At 31.8% G+C, this 26,141-nt stretch overlaps 2 protein-coding genes across 11 annotated transcripts in view; one reads left to right on the top strand and one right to left on the bottom strand.

The window, feature by feature from the left end:
- Positions 1–16,657, bottom strand: part of LOC106067454 (axonemal dynein light chain domain-containing protein 1-like) — a 29,158-nt gene extending 12,501 nt beyond the window's left edge. Inside the window, exons 1-21 of one of the 8 annotated variants that reach the window (XM_056040885.1) lie at positions 16,590–16,647; positions 15,214–15,336; positions 13,231–13,357; positions 12,912–13,084; positions 12,089–12,189; positions 11,870–11,975; positions 10,959–11,044; positions 10,717–10,773; positions 10,471–10,582; positions 9,051–9,125; positions 8,553–8,647; positions 7,245–7,337; positions 7,056–7,122; positions 6,488–6,646; positions 4,967–5,095; positions 4,303–4,442; positions 3,863–3,944; positions 3,175–3,357; positions 2,627–2,678; positions 1,926–2,142; positions 648–677 (exon numbers count right to left, since the gene is read on the bottom strand). In XM_056040885.1, the coding sequence (XP_055896860.1) occupies positions 648–677; positions 1,926–2,142; positions 2,627–2,678; positions 3,175–3,357; positions 3,863–3,944; positions 4,303–4,442; positions 4,967–5,095; positions 6,488–6,646; positions 7,056–7,122; positions 7,245–7,337; positions 8,553–8,647; positions 9,051–9,125; positions 10,471–10,582; positions 10,717–10,773; positions 10,959–11,044; positions 11,870–11,975; positions 12,089–12,189; positions 12,912–13,084; positions 13,231–13,327 (2,054 nt within the window). In that variant the 5' untranslated portion in view covers positions 13,328–13,357; positions 15,214–15,336; positions 16,590–16,647. Of the gene's footprint in view, positions 1–647; positions 678–1,925; positions 2,143–2,626; positions 2,679–3,174; positions 3,358–3,862; positions 3,945–4,302; positions 4,443–4,966; positions 5,096–6,487; positions 6,647–7,055; positions 7,123–7,244; positions 7,338–8,552; positions 8,648–9,050; positions 9,126–10,470; positions 10,583–10,716; positions 10,774–10,958; positions 11,045–11,869; positions 11,976–12,088; positions 12,190–12,911; positions 13,085–13,230; positions 13,358–15,213; positions 15,337–15,761; positions 15,824–16,312; positions 16,332–16,482 lie in introns of those variants that run through there. The other 7 variants (XM_056040888.1, XM_056040887.1, XM_056040883.1 and 4 more) reach the window with 7 other exon arrangements.
- Positions 16,645–25,666, top strand: LOC106061259 (surfeit locus protein 2-like). Of its 3 annotated transcripts, none has more exons than XM_056040893.1 (5): positions 16,645–16,706; positions 22,461–22,618; positions 23,862–23,965; positions 24,926–25,090; positions 25,355–25,666. In XM_056040893.1, the coding sequence occupies exons 1-5, from the start codon at positions 16,704–16,706 to the stop codon at positions 25,642–25,644; spliced, it is 720 nt and encodes a 239-aa protein (XP_055896868.1). In that variant the 5' UTR covers positions 16,645–16,703; the 3' UTR covers positions 25,645–25,666. The 3 variants fall into 3 exon arrangements, with proteins under 3 accessions (XP_055896868.1, XP_055896867.1, XP_055896869.1); XM_056040892.1 differs by lacking the exon at positions 16,645–16,706 and adding an exon at positions 16,713–16,864; XM_056040894.1 differs by lacking the exon at positions 16,645–16,706 and adding an exon at positions 21,122–21,890.
- The last annotated feature ends 475 nt before the right edge of the window (positions 25,667–26,141 follow it).

Below are 26,141 nucleotides of genomic sequence, written 5' to 3'. Positions count from 1 at the left end.
AGAAGAGTTTCCTTTATAACAGGACCAGGATGACACAAAACAACAGAGATGGAAAATAGCACATACAAATTGCATACTCCATTAGTGATCTAACATCAGACATTGAGAAAAAAAAACGAACAAAAAAAACATGTAACCTAAAAGTTAGCTCAAACTAAGATCTAACTAGATCTTTTGTTTATAACATATGATCAAAACAAAATATACGAGACAAACATTCATGCAATCAACAGGAAAAAATAAGAAGAGGGAAAAAAAAAAGGAAATCAATTAAAACTATTTTTTTTGATGTATTGAGTAAAAAAAAAAAAGAAATTAAATCATTAACACATTGAGAATTAGAGTTTGAAAACCTGGATGCACCTCAAGAAGAAATGAAAGCGGAGGAATGTTTTGTTAACAGAATTAAAAGAATTAACAGAATTAAAAGAATTATTTTGAATTATTTTGAATTGAAATTTTTGTTAAAAACAAGACAATTTAAGAAACTGAAGATTGAAATGGATTAAAGATTAAAAAAAAAAGTATTTAAAATATGGTCAAAACATCCAATCCACTTTTATTAGAACACAAAAAAAATCTCATGCTATGGTTAATTTGTCATGGAAGGAATGAAATCAATAACTAACTAACAAAAAGAAAATTACACAATTTTAAATCCTTTTGGTTTTTTGAAGCTGAAAATCAAAAGAGTGAGATACATATATAGTCAAGTGATCACTGTAAGAAAATCAAAAGTGTGAAATATGTATAATAGTCAAGTGATCATTGCAAGAAAATCAAAAGAGTAAGATATATATATAGTCAAGTGATCATTGTAAGAAATTAAAAGTGTGAGATATGTATAATAGTCAAGTAATCATTGTAAAATAAAATCAACAGTGCGAGATATGTATAATAGTGAAGTGATCATTGCAAGAAAATAAAAAATGTTAGATATGTATAGTAGTCAAACGATCATTGCAGTTAGATGCAAATATACCTATATAAAACACCTTATTTAACAAAAAGAATAGATGGTCATTATATGCATTGAGTGCACTTTTTTAGGGCTTCTGCAGGGCACATAATGTACATTAAAAAAACTTTCCTATTTCCAATTCTGTAGTGTTACTCAAATGGACTTATGATATCACTTTTGTTAAGTGTGAATATTTAGTAGTGATATCACTTTTGTTAAGTGTGAATATTTAGTAGTGATATCAAATATTGATTGTCTTTACAACTATCCATCCACAAAGATTTACGCCTGAGACATTTTTACTTTCTGGGACTCATAACCATTTTCTTTATCTACTTGCTGATGCCTGGACTTCACCATGGAAAAAAAAATTGGTATAATGATGTTATTGAAGCTGGTTGAAAAGATATAGTTCTCTAAAGTTTATATGTTTAACCAATACCTTTAGTTGTTTTGATCCAATGAAATAGCCTGGATAGTTATAATTCTGACTTACACGCAAATAATATGTTCTGTAAATTTTAGAATCCCTTAAGGATAAAATACTTTGCTTTGCCTCTCCAGTTTCAACTTTATTCACTCTTTTATAATAATAATAATAATAATATTTTTTTAGTTGATTCATGTATTGTACAAAATGTAATAAGGGAATATATATACAGCCAAATCTCTCAATTAGTAGCATTTATTTCCATTTTTTGATACCAAAGAAAATAATTAATTACCAATAGTTAATTACCTAATTGGTTAATTTTTTTATTGATTCATGTTTTGTTAGGTACAACAAATTATTGTGTTAAGTTTCAACTTGATCCAAGAATGGGTGTGGGAGAAATTATGTTATACAAGAATTGTACAAGACATTTAGGCAGACAGACAGAGTTGATATAAGCTTTGTAAAAACTCTTTGAGAAATCACTAAAATGAGTTTTACATGTTCTGCTATTGCATGGCATATTCTCACCTTTTGTGAGGCTTTTCTTCTTGTCTCTCTTCTTCCTTCTGTGTTGTGCCAACATAATCTACAGCTTGCGTCAGCTGGACCACCCAGTCCTCCATCGTTTGGTACAAATTGGCCCAATCAGAATCTTGTAGCACCAAGACGCCATGGCTATATGAGAAGAGTTTGGTGGTCCAGGCATCCATTGAACTCTGCACCTGAATGATCAAAGCTGCCACACCTGCATATTTCAGAAACATTAAAATATGTAAAAGTCATTCACATATACTTTCCTACTTTCTAATATGATCAAAGCTGCCACACCTGCATATTTCAGAAACATTAAAATATGTAAAAGTCATTCACATATACTTTCCTACTTTCTGATATGATCAAAGCTGCCACACCTGCATATTTCAGAAACATTAAAATATGTAAAAGTCATTCACATATACTTTCCTACTTTCTAATATTAAATTTATAAAAAGCTTATTTCAATTCTGGACCTTGTGATCAATGGGGCACATGTTAAGTAAACATATTTTTCTAGCCTACAGTTAAGATCAGTGTTAAGTAGACAGTACATCTAATCTCTTCTGCTTGTCAAGCACCAATTATAGTTGGCAGCCTAAGGGAGATGGTTTAGGCTATAGTATCATTGCTAAAGATTTTTCAGTATAGAATCAAACTTAATATTTAATATTTCAAAGACAATGCACAGTTACCATTCTCCCCAGTTATTCTATGTTGAAACTGTGCCAGCAACTGATCCACTTCCTAAAAGATGAACAGAAAAAAAAAATCCATATTCAAGATATGTCAATAATAAGTAATGTTTAATCAAAGTTTAAAAGATTAATCAGGAGATGATTTACTATAACAATAGTGTCAGACAACTGATTCTAATATAACCATGCAATATGATTATAAATGGGAGTTAATTACACTACATACCAGTACATTAGAAAATTATATTTCATATCAGTAAATTAGAAAGTATTTAGAGAAACATCTTATATGAGAATAAAACTTTCATTTCTAGTATCAAGGGTCTTTTTTCTCACTTTGTGTGGCTTTTATTTTATTGTTCTATTTTTAATGTATTACTTTTATATTTAATAGGATGCAAACACTGGATTCTTTTGATAAAAATGTATGCAGTATAGTTAAAAATGAATGATAGCCATATCATTTTTTACTCAACTTTATAAGTTTGCCTTATCCATTATTTAGACCAACCACCAGTTTCTATCTAATAAAACTAGCGTCTGACCTCATTTAAGATCTGCATGCTTTCTTGATGCTGATGAGTCTTTCTGTCTATGCCGCGGTGCCAACGAAATACCCTGAGAGCACAGTCAGTCCAGCCTTCCACTTCATGTCTGATATGAGACAACTGATCCTGCTTGTTGAGAAGGTTGTCTCCCTCAAAATGAGCAGTCTCATTGGCAATGGCCTGATAATGTTTTTGGGTAGAGGGAATACAAAATAAAACATGAAAAATTAAGTTGCCCTTTTAAAACAAAAGAAAAACAAATGAATGAAATGTAGGTTGTTGTTTTTTTTTTTCAACTCATCTTTAGTTATACAAATTTTAATCAGCATTGCTTAAAGTTCTTTGTCCAATGAAATCATTCCAGCCGATGCAATTTAGCTGCAAGTCTTAAGTGTGCATTGTTTGTCCATGACATTTTTGGGTTTATTTTGTTCTGTTTTGTTTTACATGATTTTAATGCTACTTCAGAATTGAAGATTATTATATCCAAACCCAAACATCCCATAGGACAGCCTAATTTAAAACATTTGTGTAGCTGCACTCAAAGAACATGTCCTGTCCTAACCATTTTTATTTAATACAGATAGCCATTGAACTATTGCAAGATCAAGATTACAAATTTTTAGCTAAACATGAAAAATATTACAATAATATTGAAAAAAGTTTAATAAAATCAGTAGATTACCTCCTCCCATCCATGAAGAGCTCCAATCAAAGACTTGACAAATTCATCACTTGGCTTTTTTACAACACCATTGTCAAGGTCACTAAACAATAGATTTCATTAAACCAAAAGGTTAAAAAATTATTTCATTTATTTTTAATTATTTGATATAAACTTGGTAACCAAAAAATCTGAATCCTACTAAATTTTGTTCTAGACTATAAAATAGAATTAATCAAATTAGAAATAAAATAATTTTAGTCATTGGTTAACAAGCATAACTAGATTGACCTAGGAACATGCATAAGATGAAATCATATTTTTTTTAAAGTAACTTCTGTATTTTATAAGATAAGATAAGATAGATGTCTAATTATACATACTAGGAAATATTTTTTTTATCACTTAAACATCCAAAAACATTTTTTTTTTTAAATTGTATAACAAATGAAAAGATTTACACAAATTTAGTTTGAAAATTGATCCAGTAACTTTGAACAGCAGCTTTGAGAAGTTTGAGATTCTCTCGGAGTTCATCCTCACGTTCCTTCAGAGCCAAATTAAAATCTTCAATTTCATCTCTCCAAGCTTCAACATGGCCCTAGAGAAACAAAAATGTTTAAGTGTAATAGTGAATTAGTGGCTTAGAAAAATAGTAATAGAAATACAAATGTATTTTGAATTTTCAGTTATTAGATAGAAATAATTCTTTGCCAAAGTATTAACAAAAAAATTGTCATTAGCAAATTAAGATAATGAGTTGAGTAGTTTTAAACAAACATGATTGCCACTAAAAATCTTTAACAAGAAATTTCCATTAAAGCCTTGATTAAATAGAAACTGATACATATTTGCTCAATGACCTCCTCAATTCTGAAAACTTTTATTAAGCAGTTAATTAAACAAGATAGAATAAACAATATAAATGTTCAGAACTTTGATGAATGGCTCTGAAGCCCAGAATCAAATAGAAACAGATTGTAGACCAATATGTACATCAAGGAAAATGCATCTATAGCAAAGTACAAAAACATCTTCCCTAAATCAAAAAAGCATGGTGCGGTACAATACCTCTTAGGAACGCATAGAAATTCACTTAGTAAGTCAAACACATTTTTAACCAACCTGTATTTGTGTAAGTTGATCAGTGTCCTTGACTGTCAAAAGAATAGTAAAATGATTGGCTAGTTTGACCCAGCCTTTTTCGGACAAATGTAAACGCTTTGCAGTGTTGAGCTGATTTTCTTCTGTAACCTGAGAAAAAAATGTCAACGAAGTTTCAAATCCAAAACCAGATGAATTTTTAGATGTTAGGTTAAACAAACTTCTGAAATAATTTCTTTGTATAAACCTCACACACTAACATATAAAAAGACATGTTACACAATAAATATGTCATAAAAAAATGTACATTAAGTAGACTACTACAATATAAGAATAATTATCTTCTCGTTTGAAGAAATATCTGCAACTAATAAAAAAACAAAAAAAAACCCAATAAAGCTTCTCTACTTATTGCTCCATTTAAAGAGTACTATGTGGCAAGAAGTAGTCAAAAGACATTTTTTTTACAAAGCTTCTATCAACTCCCTCTGTCTGTCTGTTTGTGTGGTAAAACATTTGTACACGTTATTTCTCCCACACCCAAGCTGAAAATTTGCACAATTATATATTTTTTTCTTTTATCTGACAACACAATAATTAATTTTTAAAATTAACCAACTAGTTTATTAACTATAAGTAATTAATTATTTTGTTTGGTATCTCAAACAAGGGAAAGAAATTGTACTTGAATGAAGTGGTGATATAAGCTAAATTAGTCCCCTTTATAGGTCACTGCTCTAAATTGAAATAAACAATATATAACTATACAATCTTCTCTAGTCATAAGTTCCTCACTAGCAGAGTAGTTAGATCATCAGCATGAGGAGGAGTGGGCCAAGAGTTAAAATTCAGGTCGTACACCTTTTTAAAATTTTTTTTTGTAAATACTTTTAAAAATCAATTATGGTAAAATACAATCAGACATCCCTTTCTTTCTCCCCCCCCCCTCCTCTCCATTTTCCCCAACTGGTCCAGATAGGTGATAGGATCCTAGCATATTAAGAAAGCTAAAAGCATGAAATAGCGCTGAACAAAAACAATTGGTTTAATGACACAGATTTATTGTTTTTGGTCTAGATTTATTACAAATTTAATTACATGACTGATCCAAACTAATTGATAAAATTATACTTTGTCTAAGCTTTTTTTTTTTTTTTTTTTTTTTTTTTTTTTTTAAAGTATTTTTTTTGTGTTTTTCTTGTTTCTCAAATTATTTCAGACTTTGGTTTATAAAAGGAAAACAACATAAGAGAGCATCAAAGAATACTCTCAAACTCTTCAAAATTTTAAAGTGTAAATAGTAAAATGAAAAGCATTTGCAGTTACACTCAAAGAATACTCTCAAACTCTTCAAAATTTAAAGTGTAAATAGTAAAATGAAAAGCATTTGCAGTTACACTCATACTATTTTGTGTCACATCAGTAATTTCCAAACATTAGAAAATATTCAGGGGGATTAATTCAATATATTTTAAAATAATTTCTCCTGTAGGGCACATCTGAAGAATGTCGAATTGGTATATCAAAGTCTAGCAATTTTACCTTTAGAGCTAAAGAGTAGGCTGCTGTGCTCCAGATTTCTTTTTCCTCTGTCAATGCAAAGACTTGATTTTCAAGCCTCTGGCGCTGAAGTTCATACAGTTCGTGATACTCAGACAAAAGGTTGGCATTTTTCTGTGAGTCCATCAAGGCATTACACAACTGAGAATAAACAGCAACAATAAAATTTTTAATTTAAAAATAAATTCAAAGGACCAAATCAGACCAAACTTTGTTTTTACAAAGAAATATTTGAAGATTTATCTTAAAAAGTAGTCATAGAATCTGACGATCACAACAAGCAGTATTGTTTGAGAAAGGATTAGGAAGTCATTGTTTTATGATGTCAGAAATGATGTATCTAAGTGTTGAAAGAAAAGAATGTATAATGTTTAACTGCTGATGTTTTATAAAGAAAAAAAAACTTTTTTAAAAATTATTTTACTTAGTAACAGTGGCTATGATGTAACTCTTACAAAACTTTGAATCTAAGTGGTGAAAGAGTCAACAAGCCAATGATTTGGATTACAAAAATGAATTTAAAAAGTAAAAAAAATAATTGACCACTTACATCCTCTTGTGCCTTGAGAGCTTCTTTGGTTACTTTCAGATCATGTTCTTTGACATCAGTCAATTCACTTTTGTGATTTAAAAAAAAATAATTTAGAAAGTCATTATACTATTCTACAAATACCAGTACCAGTACTTAAAATATGGATGGAAAGAAGTCTGTATTCAAGTTAAGATAAGACAATTTAACCTGGTAAGATATGAGATGGTTCCTTTAAATCTCAGTAGTTCCTCTGTCAGTCGTCTGTCTAATGCTCTCTGTGCCATGACCTCTTCATGTAAACTGAAAAACACAAATATTATAATTGTTGTTGTTAATCTAGGTCTATTACAAATTTAATGACATGACTGATCCAAACTAATTGTTACAATTACAGTTTGTATTTCATCATATGACTACTGTTGTTTGAAATTGGAATGAAAAAAAAAGTTAACATTTTGGTTTCAAAAGAAACAAAATTCTTTTCATGTAGTAGAAGCTTCACCTATTATACAAGATATATTTTGAAATAATAATAAGGCTTGTCTTCGAGTCCAAAGATTAGTGAACGATGCAGTATTTCCCATGGCTGCGCAGCCCCAGCTGTGACCTGCATATTTTGCCACATCCAGAGCAAGCATAAACATTGTCCGCAGGTGGTCGATTTAGATTTTCCTTTTGCCATCTGCGTTTGTCCTCAGCAGCGGACTTTCTTTTGGTCTCAAATGTGTATCCCGCGGCCTTAGTGAGTCACCTCCAGTTGTCTCGTTCTGAGGCCACATGCAACCAGGTGCTCTCTTCTATTTCAGCCATGGAAAGTTGCCACCTAAGCTGGTCTTTAAAGCATTTCTGTGGGGCATGTCTGTTACGTCAACCACTTTTTAGCTCACCGAAAAGGAGTGCTTTTGGCATACATTCGTCTGCCATACGGGATACGTGCCCTACCCAGTGCAACTGTTGGATCATAAGAAGTCCCTCTATACTGTCCATACCGGCGTTTGCAAGGACTTCGCTGTTTGTAGTGCCGTCTTGCCACCTATGTCCATGATGGAGCACAAGCCTCTTTGGTGGAAGTGCTCAAGAAGTCTTAGTTGTTTTCTGTATAGTGTCCATGTCTTAGAGCAATATCGAAGGGTTGAGAGAACCACCGCCTGGTAGACATTGAGTTTCGTAGGCAGGCAGAGCGATTTGTTCCGATAAACTCTCGCCTGAAGGCCTCCAAAAGTGCTACTGGCACTGGACAGACGGTTATCAACTTCCCTTGAAAGTGAGGTGTCATTTGACACTATACTACCTAGATATGTGAAGTGGTCTACCACATTAAGGGGCTGTCCATTTACGGTGATCCTTGGGGCTGAGAATGTTTTATTGGGTGACTTCTGGAAAAGAAATGCCTTAAATGACATGATCATATATATAAGAACATGTAAGCTAATTGTAATTCTGTTTGCATTTAAAAAATAATAACTTTATAGTACTGACAAATGGACATTATCTACAAAAAGAAATCAAGACTACCTCATAACTTGTTGTGGTATCCTGTTGATCAAATCACTGTACTTCTTTCTTAGTTCCGCCAACAATTCACCTCTCTCAACACACTCAACACTTGTCTGGTATTCACAAAATACATTACAATACAATAAATAATTGTGCTTTCCATTTTTTAAAAATTCATCTCTTTTTTTTCTCTCTCTTTTTTTTTTTTATTTGTTACAATCTTTAAATATTCTATAGTCCAAACCACCTTTTAAAAATGATAGACTAAATCCAAATTATCTTTTCAACAATTCAGATTATGTAAGCAATCATTGAACATTCTCTTAAATTTTATTGAATACAGATTTGCATTTGAGCACTACCAGTAGAAGTGAATAGTCAATGTTGTTAGTTTAAAACTTTTAAAATAAAAAGTCAAAACTCAAAAAGTTAATTAATCAAAGTCCACTTTAAAAATTATTGTGTTTTCTTTAAATCTTATTCATGTCTTTACAAACATAAACATTTTAAATTTACCTGACGGATCAGCTCATGAAATACTATGTTATAAATGTTTTGTTCCTGTTTAATCAATTCCAATAAATTGTGCATCTGGAAAGAAAAAGAAAATACAACCAGTCGTCAAAAAAAATTGGATTAACTGTATAGATTGTATGTTACAAAAGTTGGATGTCAAAAGGTATAATTGAATGTATAAGAAATAATATGAAAGAAAATACTCTAGTTTCAGTCTATCTGGTCATGTGGTTTACATTTCAGACATAAAGGTACTGATTTCAAACCCTGTCTGCCTTCCTCCTCCATAGCTTCCTTTGGGCTAGAACATAATCTTCAATTCTGATGGAATGTGCAAAACGTCTAAAACATCTGAACACTAATGTAAACTTGGACTACCTACAACATTATTACATTGACATTATAAAAAAAAAAAGAATACATTCATACATTCAGTAGTTTTTCACAAAACATTGACCTTTATTATTAAATTGTACACAGTTTATGACTTGTAAAATTAGCTTTGTATTTTGTAAGTTCACCCTTGTTTTTGTGCAACAAGAAGTTAACCAACTTGGTTTTGACCCAATAAAAAAACAAGATGAAAGATGATTAGAATAATTTAATGTTTGCTAGAAGTAAAAATGTGTTTATGTATTTTTTCTATGTATACATGTAAAAAGAAAAAAATATTTATACATTGTTATAAAAAAAGTTATTGCTACATTGCAAAGTGTACCATCACATAAACTTTGATTTTATTATTCAATGTTTTTGTTTGTTCAATCTTAAAAGTAAGCCATCATCATAATTGAAAAAACAAAACAAAACAAAAAAAGCTACAGTGTCTAGAAAAAAAGATCTAAGCAAATAAGAAGCAAAGGAAAGATTCACATTCCAGGATAAAAACAAAAAAGTTTACCTAAACCAAGGAGGGATGATGGCAGTTGCATACCCATTTTAAATTTTATTTTTAATTACTGGTATATTGTTTCAGTGTGTGGGAGGAAATAACCCAAGACTGGACAGCATGGAGACAGACTTTGTTTGCTTATATGAATCTTGCCAAGAGCAAAAAAAAATTAGGCTACCTTAGTCAAGAGAAAGAAAAAGAAAGCTGCCTTATCAGCTAGCCCTAAAACAGAAGCACATACATGAACAAACTGTGGCAAAATCTGCAGCTTCAGAATTGGCTGGATCAGTCACTCCAGATTCTGCCCTGTCTCAAGATGAAACCAAAACCAGTCACTCATTTGGGCGCATCCATTGTCTTCAGATACAAAAGAGCATATATGTTGCTCAGATAATAACTGAGGGCAATATGCAATTGCAATAACTTCTTGAAACTTTTGTATCAGAGTACATTGAGAGAATGATGATGATTATGGGCAATAAAAATAAACATTACAGCGCATCAAAAAATTACTTTCCAAAACATTACCTGCGTTGGTCCAGCTTCAAGACCAGCGTCCAATTCATTGGCACCAATTTTGTCTAGCATGTTGTTAAGTGACTTCTTTAGTTGGAGTACTTCATATCTGCTGGCAGGTTTACTATAAAACAGTTTAAAGTAAAATTTTGTTTGAAGCAGTAAATTAAGTGTTTGTATAAAAAAAAAGTTCTATATTAATACTGTAAGTGTATGATAATTTGAAAATATTTGTGAAGTGTTAACTACTTTACTTACAGTGAAGGGAATACCACAAGGTGTTTTTCATGATCCTCAGGATTTGTACTGTACTTGCTGAAAACAAAAATATGTATTGCATTAATTTAAGTTGAATTTAACTGGCTTCAATTATTAAACCTTTTGCTTCATAATATTTGCAATGAGAAAGTATAAAGATAATAATTCTAAATTAATTAAGTGAGAACAAATGTTAACTATAAAAGCAAGGGATCAATCAAAGAACTCGGTGATAAACTTACTCTTCGTGGTACTGTTTTCCCACAATTCCTTTGTTCCTAACTATGTGATACTCTTCTGGAACCAAAGTATCAGGAAGCTGAAGTGGCTGAGAAATAAAGAGAAATATCTTTTAAGGAAAACAAAATCTGATGGCTTTAAGGTGCAGACAAAATTAGAACAATACCGTAGTAAAATTTTGGAAATAAAAATAAAAATGTATCAATTGTATTAATATACAATGATCCATGTATTAATATAGTAAGTGCATTTTAAATTTTTAATTAAAATAGCAGCTTTGAAATAATGTAACAGCATTATCATTACTGGAGGCGCAGTGGCTGAACGGTAAAGCGCTTGGCTTCCGAACCGGGGACCGATTCCTGGTGAAGACTGGGATTTTTAATGTCTGTATTTTTGGGTGCCTCTGAGTACACCCAGCTCTAATGGATACCTGACATTAGTAGGGGAAAAGTAAAGGCGGTTGTTCATTGTGATGGCCACACAACACCCTCGTTAACCTTAGGCCACAAAAACAGATGACATATATCTGCCCTATAGACCACAATGTCTGAAAGGGAAATTTTTACTATTATCATTACTGAAATAATACGGTGAATTATCATTATTTCATTAATGTCTTATTTAATTGTATAAATTATAGACATTTCTTTGAACAGCCCATGTGTTAAACTAGTCATGCATGTTAATTGAAGACTTAAATCTACTAAGTCATTGGTTTTCCTGACTGATTTAAGTAATTCCCTTCCATGCTTTTATGGCACTAAAAAAATATGAATTTGTCCTAGAATTTGGAATAAGAAATAGGCCTTTATCTTTGTGTCTTTCAGAGAAATTATTTATTAGGTCGTGCTTTTGTATTTGTAATTTATGGGACAATGCAACTATGTAACTAAATATTTTCAAAGATTACCTTTCCAGGGAGTGTGATAGTTTCCTTGTTTTGTCCTGTAGTAACTTGTTCTGGTTCTGGATGGTGTGATAACTTTTGTGGGACATCATATAGGAATGAAATATCTCTAGAAAAAAATGATCTTCTTTAAGCAAATATATGCTTTAAGGTCATTTTAAAAACTTGAAAGACACAAAACATTAAGAAAACACATAAAAAGTTTCATCATCAAAAACTTACTTCCCAGCTCCACAAAGACAAGGTGTATTCTCTACCAAATGTTTAAAGCGATCTCTTCTCTTATGGTTCCAAACATTAGCTGGTGCTGGCCTAGTTTGAGCCTGTTGCATCAATACAATTATTTTAGATATCTATTTGCTCAGCATAAACAATCAAGCAAAAATTTTTAAATTACAGTATTCAAGATTTTACCCAAAACAAACAATAGTGGTGGTCAAATTAATTAATATATTTTAGCCATTACCAAATGACTCTACTCTAAATATGTCTACACATTAACTTAACTCTTTCTCTCCTAACTGACGATACCAACATTGATTTGACTCATTTAATTTAATTAATTTTTGGTTTTATAAACTTTAATTTGTGTTATATACAGAGATCATGCGTTCTTCTATAATTATATACCTAATATAACATTTCTTGATTACATACAAAAAAGTGATTGAAGTTTAATCATAACAGGGTAGTGAAACACAAATGAGCAAAACGAATAATTCTGTCGGAACGTGGAAAATATGGAGAGAAAGAGTTAAAAAACAATTTGAGGCATTTCAGATTTTCTGTCCCTTGAAACCTAGTCTACAGAATTTTAGCTAAATATATATCAAAATATATCTTTCTATATAGCTGAAATAAAACAAAATCTGAGTTCTATTCCCATATAGGAAAAAAACAAGAGCCAAAAAAACAGCAAAGCTGCATGCAATAAATGAGCAACACTATTGTGAATGTTTATTGCACTACATACCCAGGAACATAAAAAAAAAGAAAAATAATTGATAGCACTTTTGACACACACACACACACACATATGATTTACATTAGAAGTGTTGAGAGATCTGGTTAATGTTACAGGGCCAAGCTTATCCTTGACTGGTGGGGGATGTGTCAGGGCCAACAGAATGTCCTCAGGAAGGAAATCACTTTGTAATGAGGTTGGCAGAGGCTTTGATTTATCTATGTTAATGCTAGAGCGGATTTCAGGCAGTACAACTGTTTGACGAAAAAAAAAAATTATTGTGGTTATAAATCTGATATTTAAGAAGAAAATAATTGTAAACGTACATTTAGTAAAATAATAATTTTTTTTCATAGATTTCTTGTAATATTCTAATTTGAACAATCAAATAGTAGATTACCATTTTTGGATTGATCTATAGGAACGAGCTCAGCTTTTCTAAGTCGAGGAGTAAATGTAGGGCTTGGAATAGAGACCTGAACATCTGCCTCACTCATCTTCTTTATAGGATGACTTGTTTATCTAGACTAGATACGAGACACACAGTAAACAATCAGCAGTTATACAGGTCATCAATGGTCCAAATAGTTTCAAAGAAAAGAAAGATTTGACACAACTGTTACTTAATTACACTGGCTTCCCATCAAACTTGCTAACCCATAACCAAGGGGAAAACTCTGTATCAATGACTTAAGATTTACTATTTAAAATAAATAATAATAATAGATCTATAGAATTATTATTATAGATACTGGGTAATATTTAATCGAATCAATGAGTATGACATGAACTAATATCTCTCTCTATATATATATATACAATATATAAATATAATACAGAGAGAGAGAGAGAGAGATCAAATTTGTAAAAATGCTTTTTCTTCCCTAGTGCTATTATAGCATGGAATTGGGTTGCCTGAGTCAGCCAGGAAAACCAATTATTTTGCAGAATTTAAGTTAATGATTAACATGCATGACTAGATTGACCTAGGAACAATGGCATAGCATCCAGGGCAAGAAGGGGGTCAATGAACCAGGGCCCACAAACATTGCATCAATGGCACAAAGAGGTTCATTGCGCTTGGGTCCATGATTCATGACCATTTGGGGCCCACAAGTGAATGAGGATGATAACAAATTTAAAAAATAATGTGCACTTTTGTAAAAACTGATTAAAGAGCTCCTAAATGTCCTAAACATTACACGAAACTCAAAATTAACCTCAAAACATTTAGCCCATGTTTTCCGCCAGAGCTTGTGTACCAGCGGACTTGATTGCTTTAGTGTTAGGAACTGCTTTCATCAGGTTTATTTTATTGTAAAAGTAATGTAAAGAAAACATTTTATCTTGCGATCTATGGGATGTAAATGCCATATGTTTCTATGACTTAGGATTAATGAGGGTGTCATGTGGCCAGCACAATGACCAAATGCCTTTACTTTTCCATAACTAATATCAGGTGCACAGAGGCATCCTTTAAAATATTCCAGCCTTCACCAGGATTCAAGTCTGGAACCCCTCAGTTTGATTCAGCCACAGTGAATCCTTTATTGTAATGTTGCCAGATTGTCACATTATTTTCTTTTTTGATAGTTTTACAGGTATTTGGGGTGGAGGGGGGTGAGAGAGTTTGGTTGAGAAAATATTAAAAAGGAGGGGGATAGTCCTGGTGGTCACCAATAAAAAATTTTGACACAGCTGCTAATTATTCAACTTCCTTAGGGCTCAATCTGTTTCTTTTATGTTCAAGTTTTCCAAACATTCTCACAGTATATATGTTCTGTCTGACTTTGTGTCAGTTTGTTCAATAAAGAGGTCATTATCAAAGTTGCAATTGGTCAAAAACTATTTAACAATTTCTATAAAACAGAGCAAGTTGGCATCACTCTTTCCATTGAACAAGAAACACATAAAAGTTAAGAAATAGTTGCTCTGGTTTCTGACTTTTAAATAAATTGTATAGCTTTTTACAGTTGAATAATGGCACAGAACTAGATACAACTTTGTATCAATGTTTAATAGTTTTACACATAGAAGTGTTTTCATAATGTGTATAATGAGAAATAGAACCCATTAAAAATGTGTATGTTCATTTGAAACACATTTAAGTCGTTTAATTCTGTTAAGAAGTTGTACAAACATTGACTTTTAAGATACTATTACTGAATTAAATGTACCGGTAATGACATTTTTACTTATAGAAAAAAGGTAAGCTACTTGGGATGGAATGTCTTTTGGTAAATGTACAGATACATTTGCGGTGGCTGAGTGGTAAAGTGCTTGACCTGGGGTCTTGGGTTTGAATCCTGGTGAAGATTGGGAGTTCTACTTTTGGGATCTTTAGGGCACCTCTATGTCCACCCAGCTCTAATGAGTACCGTACCTGACATTAGTTGGGCAAAGTAAAGGCTCCTGTTGTCATTATGCTGGCCACATGACACCCTCATTAACAGTGGGCCACAGAAACAGATGAACTTTACATCATCTGCCTCATAGATCACAACATCTGAAAGGGGAACTTTAATTACGTACCGATACATTCAGATTACTCAATTGTTTAGTCCCACACTGAATTCATTTTTTGGGGGGAGGGGGGCCCACCAAGATATTATTGAACCCGAGCAACTGCCTAGGAAAACACATAGGATGTAATCATCTTCTTTTTTGAAGTAACTTCTAGATCTATTAGAAGGAGTAATAGAATGACATGGATGATCATGATGGAAGATGGATCATTTAGGGAAATAAGCACCACAGTATAATAGTAGCTTAACTAAACTAATGCTAGATTAACTAAACTAGATGTAGGCCTATCTAGAATTCTAGATCTGGTCACTTCAGATCGATCTGTAGAGTCTAAATAATTATAAATATAATACAATTACATTAAACCATTTACAATTCTACATCAATACAATACAAGGAAATTACCCAATACAATACAGAAGAGAAACAGATGAACTTTACATCATCTGCCCCATAGATCACAAGATCTGAAAGGGGAACTTTAATTACAATTATATTCAGCTTACTCAATTTTTTAGTCCCATACTGAATTCGTCTTTTTGGGGAAGGGGGGCTACCAAGATATTATTAATATTATTATTGAACCCTGGCCCACAGGTATCTTGCCACGCCACTGCCTAGGAGCAGTAGGGAAATAAGCACCACAATATCAATAGTAGCACTAGTACTAAACTAATCTAACTAGATCTAATGCTAGATAAACTAAACTAGATATATCTAGATTCTATAAATTACTATACTGTCTATATATATATAGATCTAGTCACTCCAGATCGATCTATAGATCTAATAGTAATTCTAAATATTTATAAATACATTACATTTATGATTAAAATAATTAAACAAATGATTCATTGATTGTATTGAACCATTTAGTTTACATTTGTCATTTACTTGATTTACAATTAGAATCTAGATCTGATCTAGATTCTATATTATTATTAATTGTGGAATACCTTAATTTTTTATATTATTATTATTAATTATTTTCATACATGACAAACTCTAACTGAGTTTACTGAGTAACTCTAACAAAAAAAAACATGATAAACAATAAAACATGATGACTTATTGATGATGATCTGTCATGATGAATTATTATTCTAGATCTAGATTTGGAATTGACCTCTCTCTAAAGTAATTTTTGTTTAAACTTCACTACCAAAAATACTTCTAAGAAATTTTGGTAATGCACTAAAACAGCAACTTAGATCAGGAGTTTAAAATTCGTACAAGATTTTTAAAAAATAATAATAAAGCAGCCATTATAGCTTCTTCCAGTCGCCATGGATTACGGAAGCGGAAACAAATTATCAAAATAAACAAAATGGTGATTGAGCACATGTAATGGTCTGTGATTTTGTTTATTTGTCACTTTTTGTGCATATCTTGTAGACTAGATCTAGCTAGATCTTTGATAAACAATGAAAATGGATAGCTCTGAAATAGATGTTTTATTAAAAAATCACTCATCATTGGAATATATTGATCTTTCTGATAAAACGAAGGTAGGCGTAACTTCTTAAGTGACTTAAGTGTCTTACTCTTAAGACTAAAATTTTCAAAATTGACAAAATAATTATAGTAGTTTATTTATTTCGGACATTACATGAATTCGGACATTCGATGTTTTTTGTGGTCATTAAATAATTATTTTAATATGTATTATAAAACTAGCGCGCTGTATAATGTGCTTGTCCATTTTCCAATGATTCTGACCCAATTTCCTTCCATTTAGCTGTCTTTTTATGTAAGAAAAACGAATTTCAAATTTGTTAATCAGGTTGTTGTTTTTTCCTATGTTACCCGGATGACTTTACCTCTTCCTAGAGTTAAGACTATATTTTTTGATTGGCTAAGTCTATGCTAATGAGCCCGGCAATATTTATTCTGTTTTTGGAGCTAATTTATTTGATTCATAAGCCAAGTTTTCTAATTCCATATACATACCAAAAAAAAATTAATACGATTTCCGAATTAAATTACGATTTCTTACCAAAATTTATTTCGGACAGCCAGTTTGGGACATCAATAAAAATGATCTTATATTATATTTGTTCGTTTGTTGTTGTTTTTTTTAAATAGAGAATAAATGGGCAAATGTTTGGAGTGAGCATGGTACATTGAATGAAGTTAAATGCTTAGATCTAGACCTACTAGATAGATCTAGATTTATATAGAGAGAATATAGAGGATTCAGTTAGGCAAGAATGGCTATCGTAATCTGTAGGGGCCTACTATACTACAAAAGATCATCTGTATTAGAAATTTATTAAATTAATAAACAAAACAAAACACAAACATTCAACACACATCTAATGCAAACCCCAAACATTCAACACACATAAAATAAACAAACATAAAATAAGTCTAAAAGTCGGTGCAGAAATCACTATTCCAGTGACCTAATTTTGGTAGAATAAGTCACTTATTAAGTGTGTTCATATTTTTATTTTTTATGTTCGTATTTATGAATAGTTTGAAAACATCGTAATGATTTCATGTGAGGGGCTATGCCCGGGGATCTTAAAATTTAGTTAATGTTAATATAGAATTAAAATCTGAGTTTATTGATGCCTAAATATAGAGACTGTCCGAAATAAATTATGGTGTCCGGAATCAAATAATGTGGGTCAAATGTGTCCGAATTAAATGAAAACACACGGTCTCTTTGACCTTAAATATAATAACAAATATAGGTTTGGGGAACAAATATAAGTAGTCATCCTTATTCTCCTTTAACTAAAGAAGATTTTGATACGTCATTTTCTTTTCTATGTCAAACCATTGTAAAATAATGCGCTGTCAAAGTCAAACTTTCAAATTTGGGCCTATAGGTGTCCGAATAGCATAAACTACTCTAGATTTTAGATCTAGATCTAGTCTAGATTCTAATTAATAGTCAATGTGTCAATAGATCTAAATATCATATAGAAATATAGATGTAGACAGTAGACATAGATGTATATCTTAGAGTGTGACTAGACTGACTAGACTAGACTTGTCTCTAGAGACAATCTATCAAGAAGTGACTAAAAAAGTAAAGAGTACTCTCTCTGGAGTCTAGATCTAGATCTAGTTAGTAAGTAAAGTAAGTTACTAGATCTAAACTAAACTCAAAACTAAAACTGTTGTACTGTTGTAACTGTTAGTGTTACTGTTACTACACTGTTAGTAGTAAGTAGTGTTAGCCAGTGTGAGTGTAGTGTTAGCTGTAGTGTACTGTCTGTAACTAGTGTTACTAAGTCACACTAAGTGACTAAGTCGTCTAAGTGTAACTCATATTTTTTTTTAACTCACACTCACACTGTAACTGTTGTTTAAGTTGTTACATTGTTAGTGCTACTGATATTCATAAATGAAATCATACTGTAATACTGTTACTGTTACTACTAGTCTAGTAGTACTAGATCTAGATCTAGTCAATCTAGTACTAGATCTAGATTCTCTAGACTCTAGAGGACTCTAGTACAGACTATTCTGTCAAGATCTAAATTTATAATAAAGACATGTACTAGATAGATCTAATCCAGAATATTACTAGTTACAAAGATAGATTTAGATTAGTTAATCTAGTATTCTAGACGACTAAGACGTCACTGTGACTGTGACTTAGAAGTCTTAGTCTGACTTAGTCTTAGTCGCCGTTTAGACTGGAATTGACTAGATAGAAGATCAGATGAGATGACTCTAGACTCTAGAGACTACTAGACTCTAGATTTTTAATCATTTTTTACTACTCTTAATTAAACTTAGTTAGATCTAGTGATTTCTAGTGTCACTAAGATTCAGGGTTTCCGCTGCCTCCTGAAATTCCAGTATGTCCTGGAAAGCTTTATAGTGGAATTTCAAAAAAAATTTTTAAAAGTCCTGGAAATTTCCTAGTATCTTAAAATATCTCCTTGAATGTCCTGAAATTTCCCTGATCGAAAAAAAAAAAATAAAGGTATTAAAAAAAATTCTGCACCATTGCAGTGGATGGACTGCCGCGGCAGAAATAAATTCAAAATTAGCATATCCAAGTTTGCGCAGAATGTGTTTCAATTTTTGTTTGTAACCTGCTTCTTAACAATAGATAGATCTAATGTCTATTTACTATTTATAAAATAGATTAGTATGTTATCAGATTGATTTTTCACTGAACACGTTGATTTTCAAGCAAGTTGGATCTACGTTACGCAGCTTCAAATGTTAAAATGTTTTAGGCTTAATTTTTCTGTTTCATTTTCTGCCTTCATTTTTACATTAAATCAGATTATATTACTTCTGTGCACTGGGAATTTAATAGAAAGAACTAGATCTAGTCTAGTGACCTAGATCTGAGTCCCAATTCTAGATCTAATAGAAAGACAATATATATAATATGTAATCTAGAATCTAGTTTTATACAATAATCGTTGATGTTATCTAGTAATGACTTAATTGTTCGATCATTGGATTGTTGATGAATACTAGATTTAGATCTATATATACAATCAAGTTTGTATTAAAATGCCTAAAAAGGAGACATGGTAAACATTGCTTCAAACATTCAAGTTTAATGCACTGTGCCTTAAAAATATATAAATCTAGACCATTCTAGATTTCTAGATATCTACAAATCTTGTTTTCAGAAATCCTCCGTCTGTGACACTAAAGCTTTTTGTTGTCATTATATAAAAAAAAAAAATATCATTGCAAACACTGTGAAGCAGCACTTGAATCACATATGAAATCCGATAAGCACAAGCGAGAGTCCGTTAAATCAGATGGCTGCCGTATTTGTCAAAAAGGCTGCCACAGTTACAGTGACTGTCACTTGTCTTACACCCACAAATTCATTCTGTCTTTAATTACTGCTAAGAAGGCAATCAACATAAAGTCTTTTGAGCACCTCAAAGGCTGTTAGCCTAAATTGAAAGCTTCACCTCAAGCGCAAAGATTTTGCAACTTTTGACAGACACCAAAAATCTTCTAAATTAAAACTAAAGCCAGTGCTATGGTTGTTTTAAATTTCTAGATGGAAAGCAGAACATTTCTGCTGACAACAGTTCTCAAACTCTTTGAAAAATCTCCATTGAAGAATGCTACTGCCCAGAGTTTAAAATGGCAAAAGCCCTTACCGGTAATACCCTTTGCAAGATTTTGATAACTCTTTTAATTATTTATAAAATGCATATATATGCCACTTTGAGCATCTTGGATCTGCTTGGCTGTATCAGTGCAGATGACTGTGATAGTATTAAATCTCAATTTACACAATTCCATTTTAACCCCCAGTTCTGCCGCCTCCCAATTCTGGATACTTTCTTATAGCCAGCTTGTGAACACTGAATTTTTTAAACTTAGGACAGTGATGACAGGAATTTCATATACCATGAGTATAGTATGGTAATTTAATTTAATTATTAAACCTAAATTACATCAACTTTGACTATTGTTATATAATATTTTGGCGTGAAATTTATGTCCTAGAAAACTCCTGGAATTTCATATTGATTTTGGTGCAGAAACCCTGTAGATTAGATCTATATACATCTATATATTTCTCCTGGAAAACTCCTGGAATTTCATATTGATTTTGGTGCAGAAACCCTGTAGATTAGATCTATATACATATCTATATATCAATATAGATCTAGATTCAGGCCTGAATACAGGATTTTTAACTAATGCATGTATTATAATGTATATATTTATATATATATTATATATATATCTAGACAGTGCACACAATGGGAGAGCCAAAAAAGTACTCAAAGTTATTACCTATGGAAAGATCGCCACAAGTGCTAAATAAATCACACTGGCAGCTCTGGTGCTATGAAAGCTCTAGGATGTGTTCGGATATTTTCTAACTCTTATGGTGGCATAGGCATTGAAAAACTAGAATGTGTAGGGTACGTGCAAAAAAGGTGTGGAACACGTCTTCGTCGTCTAAAGGTCCAAAACAAGGGTCAGTAGCTGAAAGATGGGAAAGGCTTAAGTGGATTAGGTCGCCTTACAGTTTAAAAAAATTGACACTCTTCAAAACTATAATGGTATGGCAATAAGACAGAATGCAGGGAACGGCAATGTTTTTGGCAGTAAAATCAGTACTACATCATGTCGCTTCATCTGATACTGATGCTGTCACCAGTGCTGGTGTGGCTATTTGAAGGATCCTTCAAGCTTTAAACATTAAAGTTCATTGCCAAGGAGTGTTGTGGAGTTCATTAGGCCAATTTGTAATGACACGGCAGAAGAAAAGCATCTGTCTAGGTGTCTGCATGGAAAGACACAAAATTCCAACGAGTCATTAAATAAGCTTATATGAAACATATGCAGGAAGGAGTATTTTGTTGAGAAAACCACTATTGATGAATCAGTTTATTGTTATCGGCCATTTTGATGATGGAGCTAGTTTTATTTTAAAACTGCATGAATAACTAGACATTGCTGAAGGATACTATTCTGGAAGTTCTGCCCAAAAAAAAAAAAGGATGGCTTGCATAAAAAGTCTTCTAAGTCAAATTGTCACATAAAGATACAACATGGTTCACGAATAAAAAATAGGTAAATAAATTTAAGTCAAAAGTAATTTTATCATTAGGAGAATTTTTTTTTTTTCAAAACTTTAATTAAATATGGTTTCTTGATTATAGATAAAGCTTTGACAATGCATGTAATATTAGATATTTACAATGCAGGTATTAGTCCATAACATTAGATAAGCTAAATTACTAATAGTTATGAACGAAAATAGTTTTATGGTCGGGGATAAAAGGAGGTCACTGAGCTAAAAAGTTTGCTGGCTTAGAGTGTTGCGTGGGGCAACTTCCCCAGGCCCCTCGCCTTAGGCTTAGCTGCGCCTTAGCATAAAAGAGAATCTTTTTCACTTCAGTTGAAATTAGATTTGATGTATATTTATATACTATCCTTCTAGTACTAAACCCCTTATTAAAGTATCATTCATCATATTTACCACTTTAATTTAGGAAAAATGTATATTTAATATTAAGCTAATGTCGTGAAGTAAATCTGAATTTTTAATAATGAAATATTAGAAATAAGTACTACTAATATTCCAAGTCTTGTTTTAGTATTTAGTTTTAATACCTGCAATGTTTTCTTTTGTATTCACAGGTCAGATGTAATCTAACTAAACATGAAATGCCTGCAACAGTTGCAGCTATACAGTCATATGTCAGTGGGAAGAAGTATAAAAAGGCCAGGTCATTAAAGTCATATGACTATGATAAGCTTAAACCTCACATTATTCCAAGTACCAAGAGAAATCATCTGTAAGTTAGTTGGTTGTATATTTGACATGAAACTCTGTCATGTAATGTATATCACTTTGTACATCTCTGATGTAATCATGTGGAGCAGCTGATTTTGTGTTATTTCAGAAAATGTTATTTTAATATTTCGTTAATGGGAGGTGTTGAGATAAGTTTGTCCCAGACTTTTTTTTTTGTCAGATGCAATAGTGTGTCTGGTGTGACCACATTTAGCATTCTACTGAGGAAATAGTTGGAAGGCTGAGTGGTAAAGCACTTGGCTTCTAAACCAGAGTCTCAGGTTCTCAAATCTTGGTGTAGACTTGGATTTTAAAATTTGAGATTTCTAGGGCCCTCCCAGTTCACCCAATCTTATGATGCTGAGATTTAATCCTAAATATTAAAATCTTGGTCATGCATACTCATTTTAGCCAAGGACTAAGTATTAATTACTGACGTTTATTGACCACTAGCTGGATATGACCCGCAGCCTGCAGACCTTAGTTTGTGTATCACTGATCTCGCACCATGTTCCCTTACTTAGCTAAGATAAAACGCTGTGAAAATGGGTTTGTTAAAAAGTTTCGTTATTCAATTTAGTTGTTGTTTTTTTTTAGGGCTTTCTTGTTGTGGTAGAGACATTTAACATACACTACAGTCACTGCTGTGATCTAAGGAAAATTCATGCCAAATTTTATCAAGATTGGTCAAACGGTTTTGATTTCTATTTGGGATATACATACTCCTTACAGTATTGACAATATTTAAAAGAAAGTTTATTTAAATTTAGCCTTTTGTCACATTATCTTCTATTAGACTCCAGGCTTTCAAACACAAATGTACAAGTTTGTTTTGTTGCTGTTGTATCACTTACAAGCCCAAGATACTTATTTGGGGCTAGCTGATAATTTTGTTCTGTGCATGAGCTTTGCAGATGAGAACTAAATTCAAATAGCTGTGTTCGATAATGTCGACCCTGGGAAGGTACTGGGCTTTGTCCGGGAGGTGGGATTGCCTGCGAAGGTTTGATTTGTGATAGGGCAAAGAAATTGTGAACGTATAATATTTACAACAGATTTTTATTAAATTAATAAATTTTTACTTAATAGACCTTGCTTTTAATGACCTAACTGTATAAAATTTAGCTCTTGTGATAAGAAGGGAGAGTTACCCTTGAAGGATTACGGGCACTAAATTGTGCCGATGTGCCCAAAACTCAAACTCAAATTGCTGTGTACTATATCTTTTTTTTTCTTGTCCTAAGGAATGAATTGTTTTGTACTCTGACACTGCGACACATTGGGAAGTCTCCTGAAGATGTAGAGAGACATTTAAAAGGGAAAAAATACACAAGAGCTTTAGCCAGATGTAAGATATGGATGTGTACATTTTTTTTTTTTTTTTTTTGTTTACAAAGTTTTACTATTAGAGTTTGTATGCATATTAAATACCCTGGAATATTATTCAAAGTTATTGATTGGAATGCTATCTTATCTTTGTTATCAAATATCTCTTCTAAACTTTGAAGCTCAAAAATTTGAATAAAATGTAAAATGAATACAGATAATAACTTAAGTATTTTTTTTAATTTATTAAATTTACTAGGCATAAAATGCATGTATTTAATATATCTCATTATCTGGCTAACATAAGGATAAATTACCTGCCTGTCACATCTCTACATATATAACAAAATAAATTATGTCAAGCCTAAATTAGCCAAGTAAATAGCTCTCTTAACTAGAAGCATTAAGGTGAATGATGTATACAATTACTATTGTAAAGTGAAATGTTAATGCAATTAGAAGCAGAAATCCATACAGAATTATTAATGAATACAACATGATTTAGAAGTAGCTAAGTTTCGTGTTTACTAATGGACTGGCAAGAAGTAGTAAAGAAAAGATGTATTAAGAACCAGCAAAGAGAGTGATTGAGACTATGCTTGCTCTACATTGAGATCATACCAACCAAAGGCTTCCATACATTCAAGAAGAACATTACGAACTACCTGTTCAAAATTTTTAAAAATTAGTTTGTCATTTTGATTCTTGTATTTATGGTTACTACTTTCTCATGGCACTTTGAGCGTACATTATATTTGCATAAATTGTAACTCTGCATTAACTTTAACTTGCATCATGGTTTGTGTTTTTTTTTCCTTGTCATTGAGAAAGATGTATAACAGAAGTAACTTTGTAGGATATTCATATTATCAGTTATATCCCTTGTTGAAGTATAATTCAAACTCCTTTAACTTAAAACCTCTGCCTGCTACATTTAAGTTTTATTTTTAGATTGTTTAACTTGATTAACATTTTATTCTAGGGCAGAAGTGTCAGGAAACTGGGGAGAAATTTGTCCCTAGACCTTCACGCCAAAAGAAAGTTATAACATCGGACAGTGATAGCGTGTCTGGTGAGAATCAGTTCTGGGAAGATGACAGTGAAGATGACCATGGAAGTGAAGATGACATGAGTGACTTGTATCCAGGTAAAATATAAAAACATCAACCAAATCATGTACAACCAGACTGAATATTAATTGGCTATCATTAATGTTTATTATTCTTTCATTTGTCTATCAATGATGTTGTTAATGGAAGAAAATGCTAACTTTGGCCATCAATGTTGTTGAGAAAAATGATGCTAATTTTGGCCATTTATATTGTTAGTCAGGGAGGTAGATGTTAGGGTTACTTGGTTTTCAGATGTTTATGCAAGATGGTTTATTGGATGCATACAATTATATTCACAGATGATGCCTTAGAAAAAGATGTTACACAAGAAAGTGCTGACAACAATGAAAACAGCAAAGAAGAAACTCTAGTAGAAGCAGATGGCCCACCAGACTGTGATTCAGATTATAGCATGTCTGAACTGGATCAGAGTAACTCCACAGATAATTCTAAGTCATTAAAGTCTTTAAAAGACAGCCAAAACAAATCTGGCACTCAGACAACAAAACAAAAGGGAAAACAAAGGAAAAGGCAAACAGACTTAGAGAATAAAAATGTCAAAAAAAATAAAAAGAAGAAACTTAATTAAAAATAATTTATTTTGCAGTTGACTAATTTTTGTGTGCATTCTTTCAAAGATTTTATTTATTTCAAATAAAGCTGTTGAAATATTGATTGGTATTTCAGTAAAAGCAACATTTCAGTCAGTTATCTACAGCTAGTTGCTCAGTGTATTATTATAAAAAAAATTTTTTGTTGTAGAACGTTTTAATGAGGGCCATATAGTCTTTTGAATATGCAATGCACTTTCCATATCCAAGATGCTGCAATGGTGGATAATTGAAGTTCATGTCTTGAAGCTTCCTAAAGTGACCATTTCCTGGTCTTAGATTCTGACATAAAGTTGACATGTAACAACATGCAAATCAAATCCCCCAAAAATCATTTTACATCTATCGAACAAAAATTTATAGAAGAACTTGTCATTGAAAACAATTTATTAAATATTGAGTTCATCCTTATAAATATTGGATTCAAAAGTTGTAAATGTGTGTGTGTGAGCACATCAGTGATTAAAATTAAAGA

The sequence above is a fragment of the Biomphalaria glabrata genome, chromosome 9, assembly GCF_947242115.1.
Source record: "Biomphalaria glabrata chromosome 9, xgBioGlab47.1, whole genome shotgun sequence".
NCBI classification, from domain to species: Eukaryota; Metazoa; Mollusca; class Gastropoda; family Planorbidae; genus Biomphalaria; species Biomphalaria glabrata.
The sequence above is the reverse complement of the archived record's forward strand: the minus strand, read 5'-3'. Positions and strand labels throughout refer to the sequence as shown.

Coding starts and splice junctions, on each gene's coding strand:
- LOC106061259 (XM_056040892.1), top strand. CDS start 16,781: ATGAAAATGGATAGCTCTGAAATAGATGTTTTATTAAAAAATCACTCA. Junction 16,865..22,460: donor ATCTTTCTGATAAAACGAAG/GTAGGCGTAACT, acceptor TTGTATTCACAG/GTCAGATGTAATCTAACTAA. Junction 25,091..25,354: donor CATGAGTGACTTGTATCCAG/GTAAAATATAAA, acceptor TTATATTCACAG/ATGATGCCTTAGAAAAAGAT.